Below are 26,729 nucleotides of genomic sequence, written 5' to 3'. Positions count from 1 at the left end.
AAAAAAGAAGAGAGCGAGTATATGCTTGGAGAAGATAAAGAAAAGCCAATGAACAAAGACAAAGACATTCAACGTGAGTATCCAAGGCAGTTTCAGAATAAAGCTAATCACATGGGAGGAGATAGAAGACAGTCAAGGCAACAGGGAATAGAAAAATATAGTTAACAACATAGGATATCCAGTCAGAAAATAGTGGGCCACGTCAACTAGTCAAAGAAAAGGAAAGAATAGAAGTCTCGGCAGTAGATACTATTGCCATCACAGAGAGAGAGAGATGACATAAACAATCAAATAGAACTAAATAAACAATGAAAATAAGTCTCACCACGATTAGAATTTTAAAGACAATTAAATCAGTGATTAACAGATCGATGAATACAAAGAATATCATAGTCATGACGTTAAGGACAAATACTTACCACAGATATAAATTGATTCACTTCTAGATCATAAGATGGATCTTTGAGGCATTCATTAGAAATCTTTTTGTTTTATCATATTGAGATCAACATAGGATATATGATCTGTAATATCTTCAGATTAATATTCATAAGAAGAGTATACAAGTAGCACAATGCCCATTCCCTGTCTATAAACTAATCATTATTATCGTACATTAAGCATTCAGATTTACATATACCGTCTTGAGTAATGATAATCTCCAATAAAAGCACTATCATCAATTGAGCTTACTCAAAGCATTTTAGAAGAATGTATAGGAATTGATATCTTATCGATGAACTTTTATGAACTAGTCTTGTTCAATACCAAATGCCAAATAAGGAGGAAGTCATCTTTAGTTGAAGCCTGAAGAATGTTGTCCTTATATTTCAGTTTCTACTGACAGGGGACATTACGTTATCTTTTGAACAGGTCACCCACAGTGGCAGTCAGAGGTTAGACTCCAGAAGAGGAAGCTTAGAATCAGTGACTTGAAGGTTTTTGGCTCCCTTGCTTTTGTTTGGATCCTTGATGCTTCATGCACCAAGTTGGATGCCAACAGTCAGAAACTCATACTTGCTGGATATAGTAGTCTTCACAAAGCCTACCGCTTGATCGACATTGAGACATCTCGTCTCCTGTACAGTTGTGATAGTAGTCTTTGATGTATGGCAAGGACCATTCATGCTTGTTTCTCCTGTTCATGATCCAGTAGACCAGCCTATGAAGGCTCATGATTTGGGAGTTCTGCTTCTATTAGGTCCACTTGATGGGAGGGCTCCAGTAGCTTCAGTTATACCAGTGATTCCTATACACACACCTCTGACTTTTCCTATAGGATCACCTAGATATGTAGATGCTTTACTTGAATTTGATCTTGATTGTTCTGATGAGGAACTTGATCATAGAGCTTCTCCTAATACTTATGTTGGTCATTCTCCTCTCCGGGCAAAGTGGTGAGCTAAGACACTTGCTGATTTTTGAGATGATAAGCTCATTGATGGGAGAATTGCTTGGAAAAAGAGAAAACCTATAGAGTCCACTAACTTTGCTCTCATGGCCAATATTCATAGTGTTTTTGAACCTCAAACATATTTTGAGGCTAAAGGAATTCCAGAATGGGAACAAGCCATGACATCTGAACACCAGAGCTTGTTGAAGAATAACACCTGGGTCCTTTCTTATCTTCTACTAGGGAAGATGCCCATTGGCTGCAAATGGGTTTACAAAATCAAATACAAATTTGATGGTACTTTGGATAAGTACAAAGCTCGTTTAGTTGGAAAGGGTTTTTCTCAGCGTCAGGGCATTGATTATGAGGAGACCTTTGCTCCTATTGCAAAGATGAGCAGAACTAGATTAGTCCTAGCCATGACAACACAATTTGGTTGAAAGGTCCATCAGATGGACATCAAGAATGCTTTCCTGAATGGTGACCTACAACAAGAGGTCTACGTGATGTAGCCTCTTGGTTTCAAGGTTGTTGGTAAAGAGCACTTGGTTCTTTGATTGGTGAAAGCTCTCTATGATTTGAAGCAGGCCCCTAGGGCATGGTACATGAAAATTGATAAGTACCAAAGTGATCAAGGCTTCCAGAGGAGTTCTTTAGACTCAAATTTGTACATCAAGACTATTGACAATGACATCATCCTTCTGGTTATTTATGTGGATGATTTGATCATCATTGACAATTCGAAATAGTTGGTTCAAGGAATCAAACAAAGTTTTTGCCAGTCTTTTGATATGATTGACCTTGGGCTCATGCATTATTTCCTAGGTTTTGAGTTTTGGTAGCAGTCTTCTGGTATATTCATCTCTCAGTCCAAATGTGCCAGGGTTCTATTAGACAAATTCCATATGCAGGATTGCAAGCCTACATTTACACCCATGGAGAAAGGTCTCAAGTTATCATCCAAGTTTGATTCTCCTCGCGTTGATGATACTACATATAGGCAACTAGTAGGCAGCCTCATCTACCTCTCTGCTACTAGGCTTAATATTAGCTTTGCAGTTAGCTATATCTCACTCTTTACAACAGCTCCTAGGGCTGATCAATGGATGGCAGCAAAGCGTGTGCTTTGTTATATGAAGGGAACTACAGACTATGGACTTCTTTACTCTCAGAGTTCTAATCCTAGATGCAGTGGGTTCACATATTCAAATTAGGCAGGCTCTGTTGATAAACAGTGAACTTCTGGAAATGTGTTCAGTTTGGGATCCGGTGTTGTCACATGGACCAATAAGAAGCAACAGGTAGTTTCTCTCTCCTCCATAGAGGCTGAATACAGATGGATAGTTAAAGCAGGATGTGAAGCTGTTCGGCTTCGTCAAATGCTTAAGGATATGCAGATGTGACCAACAAGACCGACTATTTTGTTTGTTGATAACGAAGGTGTTATCAAGTTAGCACGGAATCCAGTCTTCCATGAACGAACCAAGCATGTGGGTGTTCAATATCATTATTAGGCTTTCCACTAATTAGTACTTCAGAAACGTTCATTGCTTATTTGAAGATTGTTATTGCTGCAGGCACCACAATCGGTGCATTTTCTATGTCAACACAAGTCTTTTATTGCCGTCTCATCAACCCCACATTATTTCCATCACTTCTTACCATATATAATTCATGTGTCCTGTAATATTCAATGTTTCTTTGAGTATCGCTCTACATAATAATTTAGCTTTCTTATCTGTTGTTTCATTTGTGTGATATTTCAGAACCGCTCCTATAAATACCTGTCGTTCATTTATATTTGTCTTGTCATTGCTGCTATATATGGTTTGACATTGTTTGATATTGTTTTTCTTTTATTATTATTTCATTGGGCTTCTTCAAAATATCGTGCTGTGTACAAATGATCACTGCATAAATATATATATGTTGATTGTCGCTAGAGGCTTCTTCATTCACTTTTGTAGTGTGTTCACTCTGTTTACGTTGAATATTCATATTCAAAAAATTTGTTCATTCTTTCTTTTCAATAGGCTTCAAGTTTTGTTTCCACTTTTAATTCTGACTTAGAAGTATAATCAAAGTATGATCATTACTAACCTCTGAGATCCCTGAGTGTCATGATTCTCAAATTGCTGTATGAAACAACTGGTAGTTACTATTCCTCTGATAACATATATGTGTCTTTGATGCGATGTATATTCTGCTTTATATCTATTTTATTTTGTGCCATATTTATAAGAGGTATGAATCTTCATGATCTTTGAAGTATTCCCATATTACCATTTTCATCATTGAGGTTTATATATATATTCTCTCTGACATTGATGATGTTAGCATAAACTACCTCATCCATTTCTGATATCAATGACAATATCTATCTATTTCTAGAATGCCTTTGACATCAATAACAATATTTTCATCAATTTTCCTACAGTGGATCGGACTGCAGACATTCTCACCAAGCCTGTTGGTCCTGATAAGTTTGTCAAATTCAGAGGACAGCTTGGTTTTGTGGATAAATTAACCATTAAGGGAGGGTATTATGATAATATATAGCTTCTTTTATTATCTAATTGTTATCTATTTGTAATCTATTGTAAATATTAGAATGTTTCTAATATTTAGTTAGCCTGTAGTTAACTGTTAGTTTTCTATTGGCTAGAATATAATGTTTCTATTCTTTATGATCGTTTCCTAAGGAAACATCGTTCATTCTTTTTGTATATATTGATCTATTAATCATTGTTAATAATAAACAAGTATTTTACCAATTACTTTGTAATATTATGCACATGCTATAGGCTCAAAATTGGGAGGGTTGCTTATCATGCAGCTTGATAGGATCATTAAGTTTTTAAAGCTGATATATGGAGATGCTGTGGAGATGAATACACATTGAAATGCATACTATCATTTAAGTCCTATTTTACTTAAATGATTTTACAATATGACAAGTTTTGAGAGGAAATATATAGGCAAATACGTGAAGGAGATTGTATGCAATTGTGGAAAGAATATTTGCAGATTTGAAATGATCAATTTCATCGTTTTTTATCATTGCAATTTAAGCAAGGAAGTTGATCTTCACAAACAACATATTGATATCATCAATACAGCATATTATTATCATTGGAACTTTCTTAAAAATAAGATTCAGACAGAAATCTCTTGCAAACTAAATTTTAAGAAACCACTCCCAAATTTCATAGGATGGGGCAGGGGACATTATATTGGTAACAAAACATGATCTTGCTATCTAGAAGTTTAAAGATGGAACAAGGAAATGATTCTAATCAATGAGAAGGGAGATACCCCAATCAGCATTGGAAAGCAAGGAGAAAAGGATTACAAGCCAGCATCCAAGATCAAATATTAATCACTGGGAGAAGCAAAGAATCAAGGGACAGATACATAACATAGAATATGAGGATTAAGTAAGAAATTAATATAGTAATCAGCATTGAATATAAGATCATTTAATCAAATTAAATTGATATAATTTCTCATCAACTCATTATTTGAATAGACTTACAAATTAATACAAATTAGAAATAGGATTGATTAATGTTAATAAGGGTTGACTGATTTCATAAGAATTATCTTGATCACAGAAATTAAATCTAATAATAAATTCACCTCACCCTAGTTAGAGGGAGGGAGAAGAGCAGGTAAGAGTGTATAAGGCTAATATCTAAGTGAGTTCAAAAGGTATGAGTTTCTCTTTTGGACTTAGACTTATCGAGCTGAGGACCCTGCTACAAGCTCCCTAACATTCCTTTGTGATGAGAAAAAAAACATTTAAGAGGGAGGCATGGTTAGGGAAGGTAAGCAACCATTAAGCAAGACCATCTCGGGGGACATTTTTGGACAAAAGTCTCAAGATTTTGCCCTTGGGCTTAATGAGGTCTCCTTGGCCAACCCTAAGATGGTTTAACTTATATAGATAATGTTTTGTATAAGAAGTGAATATACATACAACAATTTCTAATTAATTCATTATTTGAATAGACTTACAAATTAATACAAATTAGAAATATGAACGATTAATGTTAATAAGGGTTGATTGATTTCATAAGAATTGTCTTAATCACAAAAATCAAATTTAATAATAAATTCACCTCACCATAGTTAGAGGGAGGGAGAAGAGTAGGTAAGAGTGTATAAGGCTAATATCTAAGTGTGTCCAAAAGGGACAAGTTTTCCTTTTGGACTTAGACTTATTGAGCTGAGGACATTGCTACAAGCTCCCTAACATTCCTTTGTGATGAGAAAAACATTTAAGAGGGAGGCATGGTAAGGGAAGGTAAGCATCCATTAACCAAGACATCTCAGGGGACACTTTTGGACAAGAGTCTCAAGATTCTGCCCTTGGGATTAATGAGGTCTCCTTGGCCAACCCTAATATGGCCTAATGTATATAGATAATGTTCTTTATAAGTAGGAATATACATTCAATAATAAATCTATAAGCTCAATAACGTAACATTGGCTCTATTGATCCTAACTATGCGAACATGATCTAGAGAGGGTAATAGAGTTTATGAGTTACTTCATAATCACCAATAAGATCGAATGATGAATTATTAATGATTTATTCATATTAGTCGTAGTTGGAGGAAGTGTAGGTAAGAGGGCACAAGGCTGATCACTAAGTGGGCTAAGAGGGACACGTACCACTTTGACTAGTCGAGGTGAGGACCCCACCGCAAACTTCCTTACATTCCTTTGTGATTGAGTTAATTATCTAGGGGCTGAGGCACATGATTAGGAAAGACAAGCAGCTACTGAGTAGGAGACAACCATAGGTGGAAGTTTAACCAAGAGGGCCAAAGTTCTACTCTTGGACTTAGTGAGGTCTCCTTGATCAATCTTGAAATGGCGCAACCTATTTTCATCAAGACTAGTCAGTAATTCTTCTTTAGTAATATAAAAGTATTATATCTAATCTCTAATTCTCATGACTGTATTTAAGGTTGCCATCTAGGTAGCCTACCTTCACGATGTCAAAGTTTTGTCATCAGGGCCAAAAGTTTTGCTCTAGAACTTAGTATGCGATTGGCTTGGACATCCTTATCATAACTCAGTCTCTATGAATCGATTTGTTAAGAATGATAATAGTATACTCACACTTTGGAACATACACACACACACACACACACGCAAACTTGCGTGCATTTGTTGGAAGATCTTATAGCCAAGAGCATAGTGGTATGAAATAAATTTTCCTAACCCCAACTTATTGAATTATAGGGTTTGATCAATAAATGTAACGATGCTTGCATTATGTGTATGCATTGTGTATGCTTCGTGTCTTCATGCATTCATGTATCTACTTTGTGTGTGCTCTTTGTCTTGATGCATTTACGTGTCTACCTTGTGTATGCACCATGTCTTTATGCATTCATGTGTCTACTTTGTGCATGCTTCGTCTCTTCATACATTCATGTGTCTACTTCATGTCATTATGCGTTGATGTGTATGCCGCGTATATTCATATACATATTTCATACTTTCAAGGGTATATCCCATATGGGGTTCTACTTTGGTTAATTTGGAATACGAGGGTAGACTATAGGGAGTCGAACACATGAATTGGAGACCATAAATGGAGACAAACTGTTCAACATGATAATGAGAGAAAGTAGTTTAAGATTACAAACCAATGCATTTCATAAATTCAATTTATTAGATTCAAATTTGCAAGTTGAGCTACATAGAGAAGTCCCTTGGTAATTTTTTTTACGAAATTGACATTGCTTGAGGAAAAGCAATTTTGGGGAAGGTTGGACTATGATGTCCCATAATTTTGAGAGTAATTTCAATAAATTCAATTGTTGCTAGACTTTCAGTCTATTCCTTTTTGAGCTTCTAGTTTGATGGTTTTTGCAATTTTGTTCAGTTGCTTGTCCAAATAGGCCCTAGGTGGCTCTCTTCTCATCAAGCTCCCTAAGACTCTCACTTTGTGTCTTTTCCGGCTCTCTCTTGCTCCACTTCCCCCTATACCTCCATGCGGGATTCTTGTCGTTCCACTGCATTAAGGCCTTAGGTGATCTAGGTATGGATGAGATGTTGTTTGAGCGTCTTCCTGATGAGAAGAGAGTTCTACTTGTTTTCGTAGTTCCGTTCCTACCTCAGAAGGCATGCTCTTATGGATCTTGACCTATTTGGCTAGCTATCCGCCTTTGGCGAACTTCATCAAGCAGGAATCTGAAGAACAAAATCATAATAGCATTTGTAGATATACACCTACTCGTTTCATAGTGAAAAGGCCAAGAGGAGCAAAGGCATAGAGCTAAGAAACTCTTAAATCAAAATTCCGAAGTCAGAATTCATTCTTGTCCAAAGAGACAGGGCTTCATGTTTTCAATTGCTCATCCGTTGGAAACGAACATTTTTTATTCTGTTCCCGGAAGCTAAGAAAGCCCTCGCTCCATTCAAAAGATTTCATGCGTTAAGTGGGACCCAGGCGCAATGTTGTACAGAAATAAATCTGGGCCCTTGATATGCATCACTAAGATGATGAATCCACGGCCAGCAATTCATTTTGAGGATATATAAGGTAAGTGGCCAAATCAAAGGAAAATGCTTCGAAATGTTTCTCTCTTCGAAAAATGAAGGTCTCAATGGTGCCTTTCCGTCCTTCGGAAATGTCCATGGCTTCCTTTCTGGAAGACGAGAAAAGTAAAGAATTAGGCAAGAATAACATAAAAAGATTTTGTGGAGATGCCAGAAAGATGCTTTCGGAGAAGTCAGTTGTAAAGATGTGCCCCCAATATAAAAGAAATCCAGTGTTCAAATGATCGATGCAGAATATCTTTTCCGCGGCTTCCCCAAGTTAGGTTGTGAAATTAAGAAAGGAAGCCTTGCACAGAAAACAAAGAAACAAAGCACCCAAGGTGTTGAAGGAGTATTGCTCGAGTTGCTATCTCGAATCAAAGTAGAAGGCAAGCTCGCCGAAAGATAAGTCTATGCTTTCTCCTCCACATATAAAGAATTGTTCTGTTATCCCTTGTTCCAATTCAGAAGTAAATAGGGGAGTTCCCATTAAATCAAAGTTAACTGATTTGGTAAGTGGCTAATCTCGCTACTATATGACTTTTAAGTGAGGAATATGATTATCGGATTTATGAATCCTCATATGGGTGGAAGTGGAAAGTTGTAAATGGCCGTTAACTATCAAATTTATTACAAATCCTACCGTTATGACCATTGGTTGTGATGCATTTCATTTGTATGGCGCCAACATTCGGATTTCTTCATCTATATGATTGGATTTGTCTCAAACATACTTCCTCACTATTTTAATGGCTATTTATCGAGCAGTTTGTCTCCTTTATGAAATTATAAGCAAATGCCAATCAAAGCAGCAGGATATGATCGACTAATTGGCTTGGAAAGTGAATTGAAAAACTTCATGGATACTTCATTCAAATTATACGATTTAGGCGATCTCCATAGAAGGCTCAACTCTTAGCCTATTCACCCAATAACCCATAAATTGAAGGAAAGTGGATTGGTTGAAGCTACTGATTCCCCATGGCCGTGAAAGCACCAGAGCTGGTAAGAGAATGTGTCGAAAGATATAATCCAAAGACAAAGCAAATATTGCTACCTGATTAGTTTATTCTTCTCTCTGTAAACAAGGCCTTGATGCAATCTGCATTTGGCATACCAGTAAAAGAAGAATACTGTGACGTCGACTTCTCATCCTTTGCATCGATGTTCAACGAAAAGAAAACTCTGAGGAGAGAGGATATGCAGAGAACTTGGTTCCAGACACCTCGTTCCAAAAAGAGTAAAATGCCAAGGACTCTTTTTGGAACCAATTTAAAAAGAGAGATTGTAGACATCTTGGCATTATTGTTGAGAATGAAAGGAAAGGAGGAAATCTTAGATTTCATTGAGCATCACTTCTTCTTGGTGCAAGCCATATGTGTTGAGGGACTGTAGATCAATTTGGCCTAGGTCATATGTGAAGAGCTCGCTTCTTGGTTAAATTCAGCTAAGGCATTTAGGCAATTCTACATGTCCTCATATTTAATATATGCCTTAGCCACACATCACCTCTTGCCGGGTCTTCCTAGTATTGAAGATTACGATGAGAATACGAGGGTGTATGAGTTCTATCCCCACCTACAGTTGCAGAGGAGCTTCGAAGAGTATGTAGAAATTAATGATGCCTTCATGATGAGGCTGTGCCAGGAATTGCTAGGTTGCCTTGAACGAAGGTTTTCACCTGAAGCTATTTTGGCTATAGGCCACTTCAGATGCTATTTCATCCAATTCCCAGCCTTATCCTACCTGAGGATTAGTGCATTTGATGGTTTTCCCAAAAGGTTTCTCTGGTATTCCGAGAACAATGTTGTTCTTGTTGAATTATGTTGACAAATACTGGAAGTGAACACCTTGTGTTCCAATGTGAAGAAGATAAACGAGATTTCCTTCCCAATAGTGGTTGGACCTTACTCCTGTGCTTCTAGATCCGATGCCCAGAATCTAGTCAAAACTTTTGAGAGCAAGATTAAATTGGTTGATTATGAGGTGATAAGGCCTCAATATCACCTAGTGAACTTTGTGAGAGATCATTTCAGAAGCTTGGGTATGCTCACATACATGTTTCGGATATTGAAGACTATTGGGCTAGATGTTATGATGAACACCAGACCAGGGAGAGGTATTGGTCCAAGCTAACAATTGATGAAATTAAAATGTATAATGACACTGTTGATGTTTCTGATCTTGCAAATGATGGCTCCTACATGCATCCCTCATCCTACGAGCAAATCAAGAACACTGTCATTGTGTCAACTCTGCCTAAAGGTCCTACTGTGGACACAATGGAGTTCCTAATGCGTGGGAGCATCAATAGGACAGATAAGTGGGTGGAATGGACTAGAGCAATGAAGAAAAGAATGGGAAGTACAAGCTCTGTTGGTGGAGTAGCTTTTGGAATTGCTCAGTCAACTGCGGCTACATCCACGATTGTTGCTACCTCAACATCAGTGGGTCCAACCCAGTATGGCGGTGGAGGCGGAGATCAACCTCGTGAGAAGAATGTCTAGATTACTCCAACTTGTGGAGGAGGATCTCTGCTGGACACGGGAAAGGTTGGGGATAATGAGAAGAACAAAGAGGAGCAGGAGAAGTTAGTGGCCAAGCCTTCCTCCCTTGTGCAAGTCATCAACCTTGATGGTGACAACAATCCCCTGGATGGTCAAGAGCAAGATGCATCTCAGCAAGGCGGTACTCTAGCCCTCTCAAATAGCAAGCTAACTGCTTTCCCCACCAGCACTTAGAGCAAGGAAACACCCCCTGTGATGAGGAAGCTGTTCGATCCCACAACCCTTCAATTGGCAATCAATTTCCTTTCAATTGAGTCATGGTTGAAAGAGACTATTGCTCGGAAGAAACAAAGATGCGAGGAAGCTGTCCCATCCAAGGACCTCATCATGCAAGCAACTTCGTCTCAGCCACAATCAAAGAAGGTGAAGAAGCAGAAGACTATGACAACATTGGTCATTGATTCTTCTACTGGCCATATGCTGATGGCGATCGCATAACCTCAAAAGGAGGGTAAGTTTCATGAGTTGACTGCTAATGATTTCTAGATCAGAACTGTCGACACTGGTATTCCTGTGCATGATTCAATGGTCAACATATGGAAATCAACGAATGAGAAGATCGAATAGACTAGAAGAGTTAAGGGCAGAGAAAGAAGTACTCAAGGCCTCAAATAAGGAACTGATGGATTACATCAGAGCTGCACTTGGAAGCACCTCTACAAGTACATTTGACCCAAGTGTAGAGGAGAACAAGAATTTGCTATTGAAGCTACAACAGGAGAGGCAATTTGGTCAAGTTGGCCGTGCATGGATTGATCAAATGAAGGCCCAAGGTCCTCCTCTCATTGAGAACCTTGGAAACCTATTGTTAGACATTGACAAATTGAGAGAAGCAGTATCCAGTCATCAAACTACAATGCACAAAGCATCAGAGAATTTCACAGAGCAATTGGCCTTGTTGCAAGACATAATCGATATGAAAACTAACGTCGCCACAACCCACAAGATTCCCAAAACAAGCCAAGAAGCATTGCTTTATTGGAAGCAATCATTGGAATTCATTGTTGAGAGCTCAGTAAGATCTGGAAATGAGCTAAAGGATGTAAATGAGTTAGTGTAGAAAGTCATGGAAAAGATATTTGAATATCTAAAGGTGTTGCATACTGAATCATATGTCACCAGTAATGGTAAATTGGTCGACATTGAGTGGACGAAAGCCAAATTTCTAGCATTTGTGGAGGAAGCCATTGATCCATCCAACTTCTAAATATTGAAGATCCAGGAGCTTTCAACAGTAGATTCCACTCTAAAGTGTGCATCAAAAAAGCTCCAATCAAAGATAGCCAAAGTCAAAGAGTTGACAGAGATGCATGATTACTAGATGATTCGAGATGATAACATTATCATCGCAGGCGTCGACAAATTGAATAGTGTAATTGACGCAATGAGAGCATACCGAACCAAGGCTGACTCCAAAGAAAATTGATCCTTTGACACTCTCTTCCACAAGTCTCACCTCTTCTCTTTCGCAAATTCTAATACTATAGTCATTTTTGGCATTCTCCTCGTAGGCTAGACTCTGTAACGGATGATGACTTAGTCAAATCCTATTTTTAGTGTTCATCTATTCAGAGATTCTTTGCGATGATATCATCAAATGTAATTGATCATCCCTAAGAGGCCTATAAATGTAACTTTTTGAGAAATTAATAAGATCGGCAAATTATTATGTGGGCAAACCCCTGTAGCTGGGACTATTGTGTGAGACTTTGGGTCTACATTTTAATTTTGCTGTTCATTTAGTTTCTGTATGGTACTTGGGATGAAATGTGTTGTAAATGAAAACTGAAAGATTGCGAATAAACTTGGTTTTGTTTCCTTCATTTCAGCAGATTGTAAGCTTTACTTTCTTCGCTATAGTATTATCTTATTCCCTTGCTCTGTACGAGTTAGTGCATATGCATTTCATTGTTGTATAAGAGGTTTGAGATTTGGTTAATGAAGGCGACTGAGTAGCAAGCAATCTGGGTATTGTCAAATCTCAGTCACTTGGGCAATCCAGGCATTGTCAAGTTAATCATTCTTTCTCCTCTTATGCTGTGGTAGATAGTCTTGCCTTGTTACAATCTTGCATTCAAAGGTAGAATAGATTGCATTTTAGATGTTAGCTGAGATCAACTGAGACTCATGTGCATTCATAGCTGTTGAAGTTGTGAGTCAAACTCTGAAATTGCTTAGATTGTTTGAAGTGTTAGGCAATCTAGTTATACCTCTTCTGCTCTCCGGTTAAGAGCATACCCCACAATCTAAAACAAATTCATTGCAAATCGTTGCACCAAAAGGGAGCTGTACCTTTCAATTCAGGTGTCTCTGATAGATTACTACATTGACCCATTCTGTTGTTAACTGTCTTGTTTTCCATCACTATTGGGCACATTAAGAGTCAGGGTACAAACCAAGAAACTAAGGAAGACAAATTGTTAACTAACATCAATATAATTAAATTATTAAATTTATTAATAGGTGAACAAATGAATATCTATTTGATAATATTGTATTATATTATAATGAATGAATTGTTCACCACCTATGATACACTGGATTAATGCATACTACAATAACAAGATATAAGACATAACACGAAAATAGATGTAATGCTTCAGGAACCAGATATATATTCATTAATGCTTTAATGCCTTAGGCACATCATACACTAATACACAAGATAGAAAGATAGATAGCAATGACTAACACTGACTGAATCCTATCTCCCACTGGAGAGTGTACATAAAGATCCTGAAAGGGTCTGATCCAACCGTCACATCATAATAGAACGCCCTTCGATTACTAACACCCTTAACACATGTTTTACTATTCTCGATGACAAAACACACTTTTGCCAACAATATCATCCCCCCTTAAAAGAAAGGCCTCTTCGAACGACATACCGAAATGGAGACGATGTTACTATATACAATACGTCAAAACATAAGCTAGGAGGAAGGAAGGTGTGTCCTTGGAGGTGTTGATGTTGAAGCTTGCAACTGTGCCCACAACTCATACACTTATTGGGTCTTCTTCAAATCCTCTCCAACTTGCATTTGGATCTCGAGTCTTGTCTTCATCATCTCTGTAATGTTCCCAAGTTTTGCTTTAGACTCCTCTAGCAGACTCTTCTCTTGCTTCACTATCTCTAGCTGGGCTATGAACGTTGTCCTCTTTGATTCTTTCTCCTGCTTTACTGCCTCAAGTTGAGCGATGAGCGTTGCCCATTCTGACTCCAAGGCTATTTGTTGTGTAGCCAAGTTTCCTTCTATTGCAACTAATCGGGTAGTCGTCTCCTCCTGAGTCCTCTTTGTTGCTACTGATCTGCCTCACTTTGTTGCATAGCATAATAGGTGTCTTGGTTCACTTGGACTATCTCCCGAGTAAGGGTCTCCGCTTGGCTTTCCACTACCGACTCTCCAAAAATCCAATCTTGTCTCATCTCGGGGTCTTTGTGTCAGGCTATCCTTGTGCTTCAAAGCATGCGGTGAATGTAGCCGAACAACCTACTCTCATAAATGTGAGAACATGCTCTAACTCTTGAACTACCCCCTTGAGTGCTCATGTCTGTGCAGAGATCACCACTTGGCAATGTCGAGTCACTACATTTCCTAAGTAGGCCTCAACATCCTCTCCCATGTCCCTGGACGACCCTAATGTTGGCTGCTCCTGCGTGCCCATTGTTGTGTCTACTGCCTCGAACATCATCTGAGCACTATTTGTTGGAGGTGGTCGCTCATCTGCAAGGGTGGAGTGACTCTTTCCACCCGGAAGAGCTGTTAGAGATACAATAAGTTCCCTAGCCTCGACCTCAGGTACCTCCCTCATAGGTGAGAGAGTGTTGGATGCTCGTGCCACTGGTCTTTTGTTGAATCTTTGATCCAAATAAGCACGTAAATCTTGTGCTGCACTTGCCTGACTACTACCTTCTTTGGCTGGTTTGACTAACAATGCGACATCTATTGTGACAACGACATCTAACCCAATCACATCTAATTGGACTTGTGGCTCCTTTTGGTTGTCGTGTGTCAGCTCTTGGTCGGGTACCTCCATCACCCCTTCTGACAATGCCCTAGTTGGCAAGTTGTGGGACTTTTTCTCCAATACATAAATGGTTTTAGGTATAATTATTGGCTCAAGAATGGTTGTTGGCTTAGGAATCATTGTGGGTGCTCTCTCCACCACTACTACAACCGAAGTCATGTTGATAGGTCTCCTAATTTGTTCGAAAGACAGAATGTGCGTACTCATAGTGGTGGTCAAATGAGCTTTCGTGGACAGAAGAGGTCGTGGGAACAATAGTGGTGTCGTCATGATTATCTTGACCTCCTCATCCTCCATTTGTATACTGTCCCCCTCATTAGTATCACTGGCACTTTCGGATGAGGTGTCCTATCTGCTACTGTCCTTGTTCTGCGCTTGGATCTTGAGTCCATCTCTTATCTGTGTTGTTTGTGCCTTGCCATGGCCTTTTGTCTGCCTAGTGTGTCCAAATGGCGCCAGTGCATAATGAGAGGTTCTCTTGGAGCTAATGGTCCTAGCTTGATCGCAAGCATATCAATTGGATCAATGTTGGTGTTGTATCCATAAATAGTCCTATAGCATAGTGCGACATATAAAATATTTAATGTTGCAATGCCATAAATCCATAAATACGTTCTGAAAGCAACGCCATCCAGTCATATACTACAACCGAAGTCATGTTGATAGGTCTCCTAATTTGTTCGAAAGCCAAAATGTGTGTACCCATAGTGGTGGTCAGATGAGCTGTCATGGAGAGAATAGGTCGTGGGAACAATAGTGGTGTTGTTGTGATTATCTTGACCTCTTCATCCTCCATTTGTATACTGTCCCCCTCATTAGTGTCACTAGCACTTTTGGATGAGGTGCCTGGTTTGCTACTGTCTGTGTTTTGCGCTCGGATCTTGTGCTTTCGAAGTCATGTCGATAGGTCTCCCAATTTGTTCGAAAGCCAGAATGTGCGTACTCATAGTGGTGGTCAGATGAGTTGTCCTGGAGAGAAGAGGTCGTGGGAACAGTAGTGGTGTCGTTGTGATTATCTTGATCTCATCCTCCATTTGAATACTGTCCCCCTCATTAGTCTCACTGGTACTTTTGGATGAGGTGTCCGGTTTGCTACTGTCTGTGTTCTGCGCTTGGATCCTGAGTCCATCTCTTATCTACGTTGTTTGTGCCATGCCATGGCCTTTTGTCCACTTGGTGTGTCCAAACGGTGCCATTGCATAATGAGAGGTTCTCCTAGAGCTAATGGTCCCGGCTTGATCTCAAGCCTATCAATTGGATCAATGTTGGTATTGTATCCATAAATAGTCCTATAGCATAGTGTGACATATAAAATGTTTTATGTTGCAACATCATAAATCCATACATACGTTCTGAAAGCAATGCCATCTAGTCATATACCTTCCCCGTCATAATTCTGTTTATTAATGCGGCCCACGGGAATGAGATGTCTGAAGTACAATTGGACCTCGTAAGTCTGCTCTTTACTAAGTCCATAATGTAGCGCCATGGTCCATCTCTAATGTTTGATTTCTTCAACCCTCTTCCTCTGGAAATCCTCGTTAGAGCTTCTTTTTCTGCCTTACATAGGTCTCTGCACACCATGTTTAGGAGTAGCTCCTTTGCATCCTGTTTCATTTTCTTTGCTTTTAAATCAATCTTTTTGCCCCCTTACACATATCTAGGTATGCCAAATACTTTGATAAAATCTTCCACCTTGAAAGAGATTTGTACATAATGGTCTAGATAGGAAAAGGTACTTTTTTTAGAGTGTCGGTCATAGGTATCTATCATATCCTTAAGGAATCCTCAAATTCTTTAATGCAGAAAACTGACATTTGTATTGCTCATTCTATTGGTGCTTTCCTTATGCTATCCTTCACGAAGTCATCCTCTAGTGCTTCTTGCCGCCACTACCGACACTCAAAGCCATTCAACCCTTCAAAAAAAATGTTTTGATGCGTTACATAAGATGCGGTAGGTGTGTGTGCTTTTGGTTGTACTTCCTTTTTCTCTATGTCTATCTGTCCTACAACTTTCACTCGTGAAGGTAGTACCTGAGCATTCTTGGACATGTTGCTCAATCTTGAACCATTGGCCTATGTATACATTTTTGCTTTCCGTTGTCACTTGTCTATGACGGTTTCTTGATTTGTCTTTTTTGCCTAGGAGAGAAATGGTTAGGCTTTTGGTTTACTTCTTATTTGTACTGCTACTTTTCTTTTCTAGTCTATTCTCTAAACGCTGTCAGGTACTCTTATATAGTTGTAGTTTGAGACCCTTGTTGCTTCCACAACCTTTGTGTACACTAACACTGCAATTGTCCTTCTTTCTCGGTGTTAGCTCATCTCTTCGTATGCATCTATCATACGGTATACAGAGTTATCAACTATGATCACTAGATGTTGCGGAATGGCCAAACAACTCCCTGGGTAATGGCTTCAGTTCCCTTTATCTATCGCCCGATGTAGGAAAGTGTATATCCATTGTTCTACTAATGTATGGAATTGAAACGAGATGCCTATCTCCTATCCTGTCTTTAGTAATACTAATGCCAAAGATGTGGCGGAAGCCTCTTTTTCACTAACACTTGTGTATGCTTCCTTCTTAGTTTGTTTTCATGCCAGTTTCGACTTATTGTGTTGTATTAAAACCTTCTTACCATGTACAATCTAGATGTGCCTCCCACATTCAATATTTGATATACTCTTCCTTACCCTTCATTGCCACTGTCTTATTTTTCATTTTCCCTCTGTTGCTTTATGATACTTGTGTTTGACACTTCCCTTTGTTTGCTTTCACATTCTTTGCCCTTGCTTATACCCTTTGAGTTCATACTTGTGAACACTGTACTGTGTTGACATTCTATTTTATTTCTCCCTTCACTATTCCGGCACCTTTTTTAGACTGCCTCTTTTCACTTATATTTGCTGAAGGTGTATTTGGTTTTGCCACTACTAATGTCATGCAGTGTTTTAAAGATGCAATCTCTTCGCTCAACACCGTTTAGTAGTTTCTAATGCCTAGTATATACTGCACAATATTCCTAAGTTGTATTTTGTTGCCTATGCCGTGGTACTCTTCCTCATTGCTGTAGACAATAGCACATATACTCTTCTTCGATGACCCTATTTGCATCCTAGTCTGTATGGTAGTCACTGCCTTAATTGTTTTCCCATTTACCTTTGCACAGTAGTTTCATATGCTTGTGTTTCAATAGTTCGCATTTCCATGTTCTCGTCTTCTTTGATTTGATTCACTTTACTTTCGTTTTAAATTTCTATTTTTATCACATATATTTCTCCTCAACACACTATGTTATGTGGCACCAATCGTATGTTGTTCTAATGTTTATTTTATATTTTCTTTCTTCTACACCATACAGTAAATAGTACGGAGCGTACAATTTTGTCGTTCTTTTAAAATTAATTAATTTTTTTTACCCTTTCGGGCCGATGACATTGTTTCTTTGGTCTTCGTTCCTTCGATGGTAGATCTTTAGCTTCGAACCATTGACCTGGTCGACTATCTCTTTCCCATCCAAGGTCCACAACCATTATCGCTAACTTCATGTACCTTGTACAGTCCAATCCACTTCATGAACTTGCTCGGTGTAATCTCATTGCGCACATAATACTTCATCACGAGTTGACCTAATGTGAAATTAGTTAGCTTCAAGTGTCTATCGTGCCACGCCTTACGCTTGAGCTAAGATACTTTAGTGGCCCACTATGCCATTAATCTCCAATTATCGAGCTTGTTTAGATTGTACAACCTTTCTCTAAGACTCTCCGTGTCACCCAACCTGTTCTTGATTGCTATCCTCAGGTTCGACACCATGAACTTGATCGACACCATAGCCTCTTGACTGTACATCAATTGGAACATAGTTTGTCTTGTTGTAACCTTATAAGTGGTGCAGTAGGCCCATAATACAAATAGCAACTTTTCCTCCTAGTCCTCCCCTTTGACTTTGCAGGACTTATAGATCACCGATACCAATATCTTATTGGTTGATTCAGTCTGCCCATTTGCGCTCGGGTAGTATAGGCTCGAAAAGGAATGACAGATTTTGAACTCTGTTGTTAGCAATCAGATGACATGATTTCCAAAGTGTCCTCTTCGATCACTTGTTAATTGGATCAGAATGGCATACCTAGTAATGATTTGTCCATAGATAAACCTTATTGTACTTATTGTTGAGTTGTCTGGTAGGGCCCATTCTTCTACCCACTTCGTGAGATATTCTGTTGCTACGACGATGCATTGACACCTTTGAGCTTTGCTTTCCTTTAGGGGTCCAACGAAGTCTAGCTCCCATCGTTCAAAAAGTTCTTGTGCGTGTGAAGGGTTAAGTGACATAAAGTCTCTCTTTAGTGGCTTTCCTACCCTCTGGCAAGTATCACAGCCTACGACCCTTTCCCTGGCATCGTTAAGTATCTTCCGCGCTGTAGTTTCTGGCCCCATGTGTCCACCTGTCCGATGTTCATGTGCTTCTCTCAATACATTTGACACTTCCTCTTCCACGACGCATCATCAAATTACTTGATTGGGTCCCATCTTATACAACAACCTATTAATCAACTGAACGGCTCCTCAGCACAAGCTTCCTCCTTTTGCTTGGTTGCATCTCCCCTAGGAACTACCCTATTGAAAGCTATTCTCCAATGCTTGTATACCAGGATGGGAGTATGAGTATCCAAACAAGTTTGTATCCAGAAAGTCATCATTTACTCCTTTGCTTGGTTCCCTTGAGTTGATCCTTGACAGGTGGTCTGCACTTACATGACTCTTTTCGAGATATACAACAATACTAAATGGAAATTGCTCTTGGAGGAGCAACCATCTACTCTCTCATCCTTGAATAATCGACCTATTCACCAGGTACGTCAAAGCGTGGTGATCCACATAGAACACGAACAGAGTCGCTAGTAAGTAATGCTGAAACTTTTGTATGGTGTACACCATTCAGAGGGCTTCTGTCGCCGTTGTACTATAGTTCTTTTCGGCTTTTGATAACAATTTACTTGAAAAATAGACAGGGTGATCTAATCCATGGTCAACCGTCTGCGCTAGTGTTGCCCCGACTCGAAAGTTCGATGCATCCACGTGCATATGAAACTCCTTATCCCAATTCGGGTGTGCAAGGATAGGTGCTCCTACCAGTCTCATCTTCTGTTCTCCAAATGCCTCATCTTGCTCCATTCCCCATGTATAGGGCTCCTCCTTTCGAGTTAGCTTGTCCAATGGGTAGGACACTTGAGCGAAATTTTTAATAAATCTTCTATAGTACTTGATGTGTCCCAAAAATTACTTCACTCTGGTCATGTCTGTGGGAGGTTGCGTCTCCACAATTACTTGGACCTTGTCTGGGTCCGTCTTTAAGTCCGTTTTGCACACAATGTGTCCTAGTAATTTCCCTCGAGGCAACATGAATCTGCACTTTCCAAGGTTCAATGCTAACCTCGCTCGTTGACATCTCTCCATACACTCCCTGAGGGCCACTAGGTGTGTGCCCTTTGCATTGAAGATAGATCAATCATTTAGGAAAGCCTTAAATTTCTCTACCAACATCTTGTCGAAGATGTGCAAAATGATTCTTTGGAATGGTGCTGGAGCGTTGCACAGTCCAAAGGGCATCCAGTTGTACACATAGACTCTATCTTTTACCACTGAAGTCGTTTTTAACTTGTCTTCTTTTGTAATGGATATTTGGTTGTAACCAAAAAATCTGTCCATGAATGAATAGATCTCATGTCCAACAACTTCCTCTAGTATAGTATTCGTGAGCAGTATCAAGAATGTATCCTTAATGGTTATTGTGTTCAAACAACGAAAGTTCACACATATCCTTCTCTGCTTGGCCCCCCTCATTGAAATTAATATTGGAGACACCCATTCACTTGTTTGTACAGGGAATATGATGCTTGCATCAAGCATTCTTGCAATCTTGTCATTGACTTGTGTCGCATAATTTTTGTTCATTCGGTATGGTTGCTACCGCACAGGTACGACCCTTGCACAAGTGGAATCCGATGGACACACAGTTCAGGTGGGACCCCTTTTAGATCCTTACAAGTCCAAGGGAATACATCCTTGTTTTTAATTATAATCTTAAATGTTGCTGCTTTCAACACAGAGTTCTAGTCATCACCAACAAAAATGTTCTTCGGATTGGCTTCATCCCCTAGGTTCAATGCCTTCCCTGAAGGTTCTTTGTATTTGATGGGGTTTTCCTTGTCGAATGCATGTGTTGGTGTTTCGTCCATCCTTGCCTCCCCTTTATATTCCCCATATTCCGTTGGGAACGAGTTGTTTTCACCCCCTTCATCTCCTTCATCTACCCCTAGCATGTTACAACCCGGAAACAATTCAGTCTTCCATTTGCCAATGGAAGAGTACATTTAATGAATCTATCATTAGAACATCCCTCGAGTTCAAGGATTCCCTCTTTATAAGGTTCCATGCTTCTCTTCCCTTCATTGTTTTCTTCTTCAACTTCGAAATTGGATGAAGATGCCAGATCTTCACATACCATCAGCGTTCGTGGGTCGATTGTGAACTTGCGACGCCCTCTCTCATCGAAAGAATATTTCTCTTCGAATTGTGATTCACTTTTGCTTGCACCAACCAACCCCTTCCCAGGATCATGTCATAGCCTTTCTCCTTCTGTGGGATCACTACAGAATCCAGGATGAAGGGTTGCGTTCTGATCATCACTCTTTGAGCCATTAGAGTCCTAATAGGTTTAATATCGTGTTGGTCAGCGCCTACCAGTCGAAATATCGGCAGCCACAATGTTAGTCGCCCTAATATTGATATATACAAATATATTAGTAAACTAAATGTACATATATATAAATAAACAAATATATTAGTAAACTAAACGTACTATTGAAATAATAATAGTAACGGAAGAAGATTTCATAAATGGATACTGAAATATTATATATATATATATACACTTAACTGAATATATTTAAATAAACAATATTTAATTTAAAATATCAAAGTAATGTTTTTGGGGGATACGTCTACTCCCCATGAGTCACAACCAATTTGCATCATTGGGGGTTTGATGAGCAGGGAATACATAAGGAAGGGAATAATGGAACAATATGGGGGAACAGTAAAGCTATATGAGATAAATAGGTATCTAATGCAGGAAAAAGGCCAAGAAAAGGGTTCAATAATAGGGGTCTTTTCCATAATCTAATAAACGATTTAAGAATCTCATCAACATGGTGGAAAGACATTGGTGGAACAAACGAGTAGAGAAGTGATCACTCAGCAATATTTATTGACCTAAGAACACTAAATATTGGTGGGATGATCTGGATTCAACATGGTAATTGAAGGGCAGTCTCACAAGAACTTGAAGCTCGAAGGATATCCATGGCAAGTTAGATTTTCGCCCTTGGAGTATTATCATTGATTTTAATATAAGGCCTAGAGTAGTATAGATTGAATTGGGACTCACAAGGAGATAAATTTGTATTTAGCCATGTTAACTCAGATCTTCATTGTAATGGGATGTCACCATTTATGAAGTAAAACTCTCAACCCTTCATATTGTGGATCCCTGGTCCTATGACAATGTTTCAAAGAATACGAGACATCCAAGTCTGTTGTAGAGAACATTGGGTATATAGAATACCTCCCCATAGGAACACCATGACGAGACCACTTCCTTCTTGTAAACCAATACATATAAACGAGGGATCACACCAAGTCCAGAATCAAGACAATATTGATTCTCTGAAGTTGATAAATTCTGAATTAACCAGAAGTAAATTTTCAAGATCATTCAAGATAGATCATTGATCTTCATTATAATTGTTGGAATGTGCATCTCGTAAATTAGACTGTAGTATAGAAAGAGTGGCGTGTTTGGACTTTCTGCAATCATAAATATTACACAATTATGTTATGCACATGCTATAGGTTCAAACTAGGGAGGGTTGCTTATAGTACATCTTGGCAGGATCATCAAGCTTTAAAGTTGACACATGGAGATGTGGAGATGAATACACATTAAAATATGTAATATCCTTGAAATCCTACTTAACTTAAATGATTTTACCTTATAACAGGTTTGGAGAGAAAATATAAGGCAAATATGTGAAGGGGAGTGCATGCAATTGTGGAAAAATATTTGTAGATTTGGAAAGATCATTTCCATCATTTGTCATTGCAATACAAGGAAGTTAATGTTTGCAAACACCATATTTTAATTATCGGAACACTTTTAGAAATAAGGCTTAATAGAAGTCTCTTGCAAATTAACATTTAAGAAACCAGTCCCAAATTCCAAGAGACAGGATTAGGGACATTACAAAAAATCTTCTTGTAATTGCTTATTTAAGGAGTAAGCCTCTCCTTTGTTTAATATTGAATATCTCAATTGATTATCATTTCAGTCATCAACTCAGTTCTTTGGAGATGGTAAGATGCCTTTCTCAGCTCTATCATATATATGTAAATATGAAAGATAATGGTTGACAAATAATGCATAATCTGTTGTTGTATGCTCGATCTGTAAGTTACCTTCTTGCTTCAAATGCTTTTCTTGCTTCTATTCGATGACCACCCTCTTCTCCATCATAGCACTCTCTCTATATATCTTAATTGCTTCATGAAGGAAGGTGTCTTTTGGACGTTGCTGCCCCTTGAGAAGTGGACATAACCTTTCATAAATCATAGCCCTTTCTTAAAAATATTAATTCTTATTTTTATTAACTGATTATTAGAGCCAAAATACTCTTGCAAGTAATCTTTCATTAAAATCACTGCTTTTAGGGTTTAACTCTTCTTATGTCTGCTCTTCTTTGAGCACTTGTTTAATTTTGTTTTTTCCCCTCTCTCGATTGATTCCCTCCCTCCCATTATGGTTCCTCCTTTTATATATGGGTGCCTTCTTGTGGGGAACCTTGGAATGGACACACCGTTTTCCCAAGTCAAGCACTTTCCCGTGATTATGGGTTAATATTTTTATCAAAATACCCTTACCTCTTTGAACCGCTGTAATATTTATGCTAATTGCTGATGCCATAATAGTGAGCTGATTCTCTTGTGGGCAATTCCTAATACCTTTTTATTATTTTCCCCTAATTCCCTTTTATGCTGGGTTGGTCTCCTATTAATTGTTAATCATCTAGTTTTCAATAATTAAGATTCACTGTGAAGTTGTGATTTTTGCTTTTATTAAGACTGCAATTTTCATTTGTCGCAGGCAGGGCACGTCACTGCAATAATTGGCTGTAATGTTTATCTAAATTTGAAGTGCAAAGCTATTGATTATTCTTTTGTTATTTATTCCATGGTTTAAAATTATAAGGAAATCTGAGTAATCGTCTTATCTGTGTAGCTATTGTTGGTGATATTGCACCTTCTGATGGTATATCCAAGGAAGAAAAAAGTCAAAGAGAGAGGAAAGCTCTTGAAGAAATGTGCCAGATGCTTGGTGGAGGATTGAGAGGTATAACCAAATTCTGATTTTTTTTCTACGATCTAAAAGTTTTCATTTTTTTTCATTGTTATGAAAACCCAATTGCTAGTTTTAGAGATTTACTTCCCTTACTGAAAAAGCCCAGATAAACAAGGGTTACGAAATGAAAATTAATATCAAAGTGAAAAATATGAATACAAACCAAACAGAATTGAAATTTAGAACTTGTTTTTTGGTAAAAATAATAGTAAAATAAAGGTAATGATAGTTAAGACTTAAGAGTATAAGGGTCAGGGTAGTGTTAGTGTTAAGAGCAAGGGTGAGGGCAATGGATAGGTGAACGCAAGGGCAAGGGAAATATCTGCCAACAAATTTTTATAGCGGTTTAGACTTATATTTACAATGCAGCTTGATGGAAAAACAACATTTGTTTTGAGAGCAGGACAATCAAGGGAATTTATGTTCAAAATACTCCATGAAAAGATTGCTTAAAGTAGGGGAGATGGGAGAGCATATTGTATTTCCATTTTTCTATTTGTAAAATTCACATTCGAAACTACATTGATGAGGCTAACTAGATCTTCGCTATTTTGTTTATGATTATTGATTATTTTAACCAAGCTAGTAGAGTTGTGACTGAAGATGAAGTGTGACCTGTATAAGGTTGAAGCTAATTAGCAAAGGAACCTGCCAAAGCATAAGTTTAAGAATCAAGGACACTCACAACATGATGCAGGCATAAAACCTATCGGTGGATTTAAATTGTGTGTCCTAAAGACTCTAGAAAATCTGACGCCTGGGAAGAGAAACTACAGTTAGTGTCCAAGGTTTAAATTCAAGTACATATAAAATGACGCAAATCTTGTTTGACCATGTGTGATATTTATGCAAATGTTTGCTAATTGTAATAATAGATCACCAAAATATGTCATAAACCAAAGATTAAAATAGCTGTAATCTAACACAATCTGATATTATATTCATGGATAACATTTCTTTGCAAAATTTGGTGCTTGTAGTGGAACAATTATTAAAATAATATATAAAAATTGATGTTTTTGAAAAAAAAGTTAGAAACTACTAAAGGAAGATGCCGTTTTCATTTATGTTAGCAATACAAGTAAAAGAAGATAAAATTTATGTGGTCTGACACATGAAATTTTGCATGAGAGACAACAAATCTGAATGTCTTCATCTCTATATTGAGTGGACATATTGACCAAGACTGATGCAGAGGCTATAAGGATCCACACTACACTCAAGGCAAATAGGTAATTACTATCTTAGTGTTGTAACAACACCCACTATATTGGGTTGTTCAAGAGGAAATTCTTCTTTGTGCACACGCCCTTCAAGGGTACCAAACACTCCAAGGTCTCTTTAGACTGAACTCATATCAACCTACTTGTGTGTGATTGATTACAATGACTAATCGGCAACCTTTCTATGGCCACTAACCTATCATTTTTAAGCAAAATAAGGACGACTTCCAAAGGTCAGTCCTGGGCAAAGGAGTTTATGATTTTTGCCACCAAGCCCTAGTTGAGCATTTCCTATGTGCCTGATGATAGTTTTAATGAATTTGACTTGCAGGCTTGCAGCAAAAGCTAGGAGATTGGAGATTCACAAGGTTGATAGAGACTACAAATGAGACTACAAATGCCCTTAGTTGAGTTTGAGAATCCCTCTAGTTGGTAGTTGTTTTGGAGATTAGGCCTATTAGGTCATTGATTATAGTATTGCTTTGGGGGTGACTAGTTGGAGTCAGTACTTGAGTCTTCTATGCAAGGTGTATCTTCCAAAAGGTGTCAGGATATGCTCTTTGTTCATAGGGTTGTTTGGAAGGAAAAGGAGTGAAATCCCAAAAATTGCTTGGAGAGACCTAATTGCCATTAGGCCTCCCTACTAGGTGAAGTTGGGCAACTTGTATTGTGAAGTTTTGGGGTTTGATCCGGTGGTTGGATTTAGGTTCCCCGACCCATACAAACTTGTCTAAATCCATTTCCTAGCCTTTGGATGAGAATGAAGTCATTTTGCCAAAAAACTCTTGTTTAGGAAAGCTGTCCCTAAACTCAAATTTAAAGCCAAATTGGTTTGACGTTTTCATAGATTGTTGTGACCCTAAATGATGTCTAGGATCAAAGGGATGGTCTATTGGTCCAATTGAAGAAATTTGAGTGCCTTTTTTGGTCCTCAAGTAAGCAGTTAAAGAATTAAGGGGTTCGGTGTCTTTTGGCCTTTTCTTGTTGTCCACCCTACATCAAAGATTCTACTATTTAAACCAAAGTAACGAGAATCGGAATTGGATTGGAATCGGCAAGGCTGAATTGAATCGTGAATTGACCATGAATCGGAATCGAATCAGCCATGAATCGGCAAATTAAAAAAACCCTTGAAACTTGGTAACTTATTTCATAAACCCTTTATCGCTGATTCGATTCACCGATTCACAACAAAATATTTGGCTTGAATCGAGTCGCTGTGATTCTTGTTACTACGGTTTAAATCATAGTTGGAAAACTTGCCAAAGTCGAAAGCTCTCCATGGCCTGAAAAAGAAACTTGGGGAAAACTTGGCTTGTTTTTGGTGGAAAACTCTAGAACTAAAAAAATTGCTATCTTACCAGTGTGCCCAAGAAAAGCTTGGAGGCAGTGGAGCCAGATGCTGGTTAGGAAACCTTGTGGATGCCTTACAGAAGCATATCCTGGGCTCTTAGATGTGCTGGGAATGCTTTTGGGTGCTTCTGTGGGCATCC

The 26,729-nt window shown here is 38.5% G+C and overlaps 1 protein-coding gene across 1 annotated transcript in view; it reads left to right on the top strand.

The window, feature by feature from the left end:
* Positions 1 to 26,729, top strand: part of LOC149566162 (Metal-dependent phosphohydrolase) — a 161,559-nt gene that overhangs the window by 61,101 nt on the left and 73,729 nt on the right. The window contains exon 4 of the mRNA XM_089819583.1: positions 23,894 to 24,004. Within this exon, the coding sequence (XP_089675709.1) occupies positions 23,894 to 24,004 (111 nt within the window). The remainder of the gene's footprint in view (positions 1 to 23,893; positions 24,005 to 26,729) is intronic.

This window comes from Cupressus sempervirens, chromosome 3, assembly GCF_028749045.1.
Source record: "Cupressus sempervirens isolate cs-2001-9-10 chromosome 3, ASM2874904v1, whole genome shotgun sequence".
Lineage (NCBI taxonomy): Eukaryota > Viridiplantae > Streptophyta > Pinopsida > Cupressales > Cupressaceae > Cupressus > Cupressus sempervirens.
This window is presented reverse-complemented; position numbering and strand designations above follow the sequence as displayed.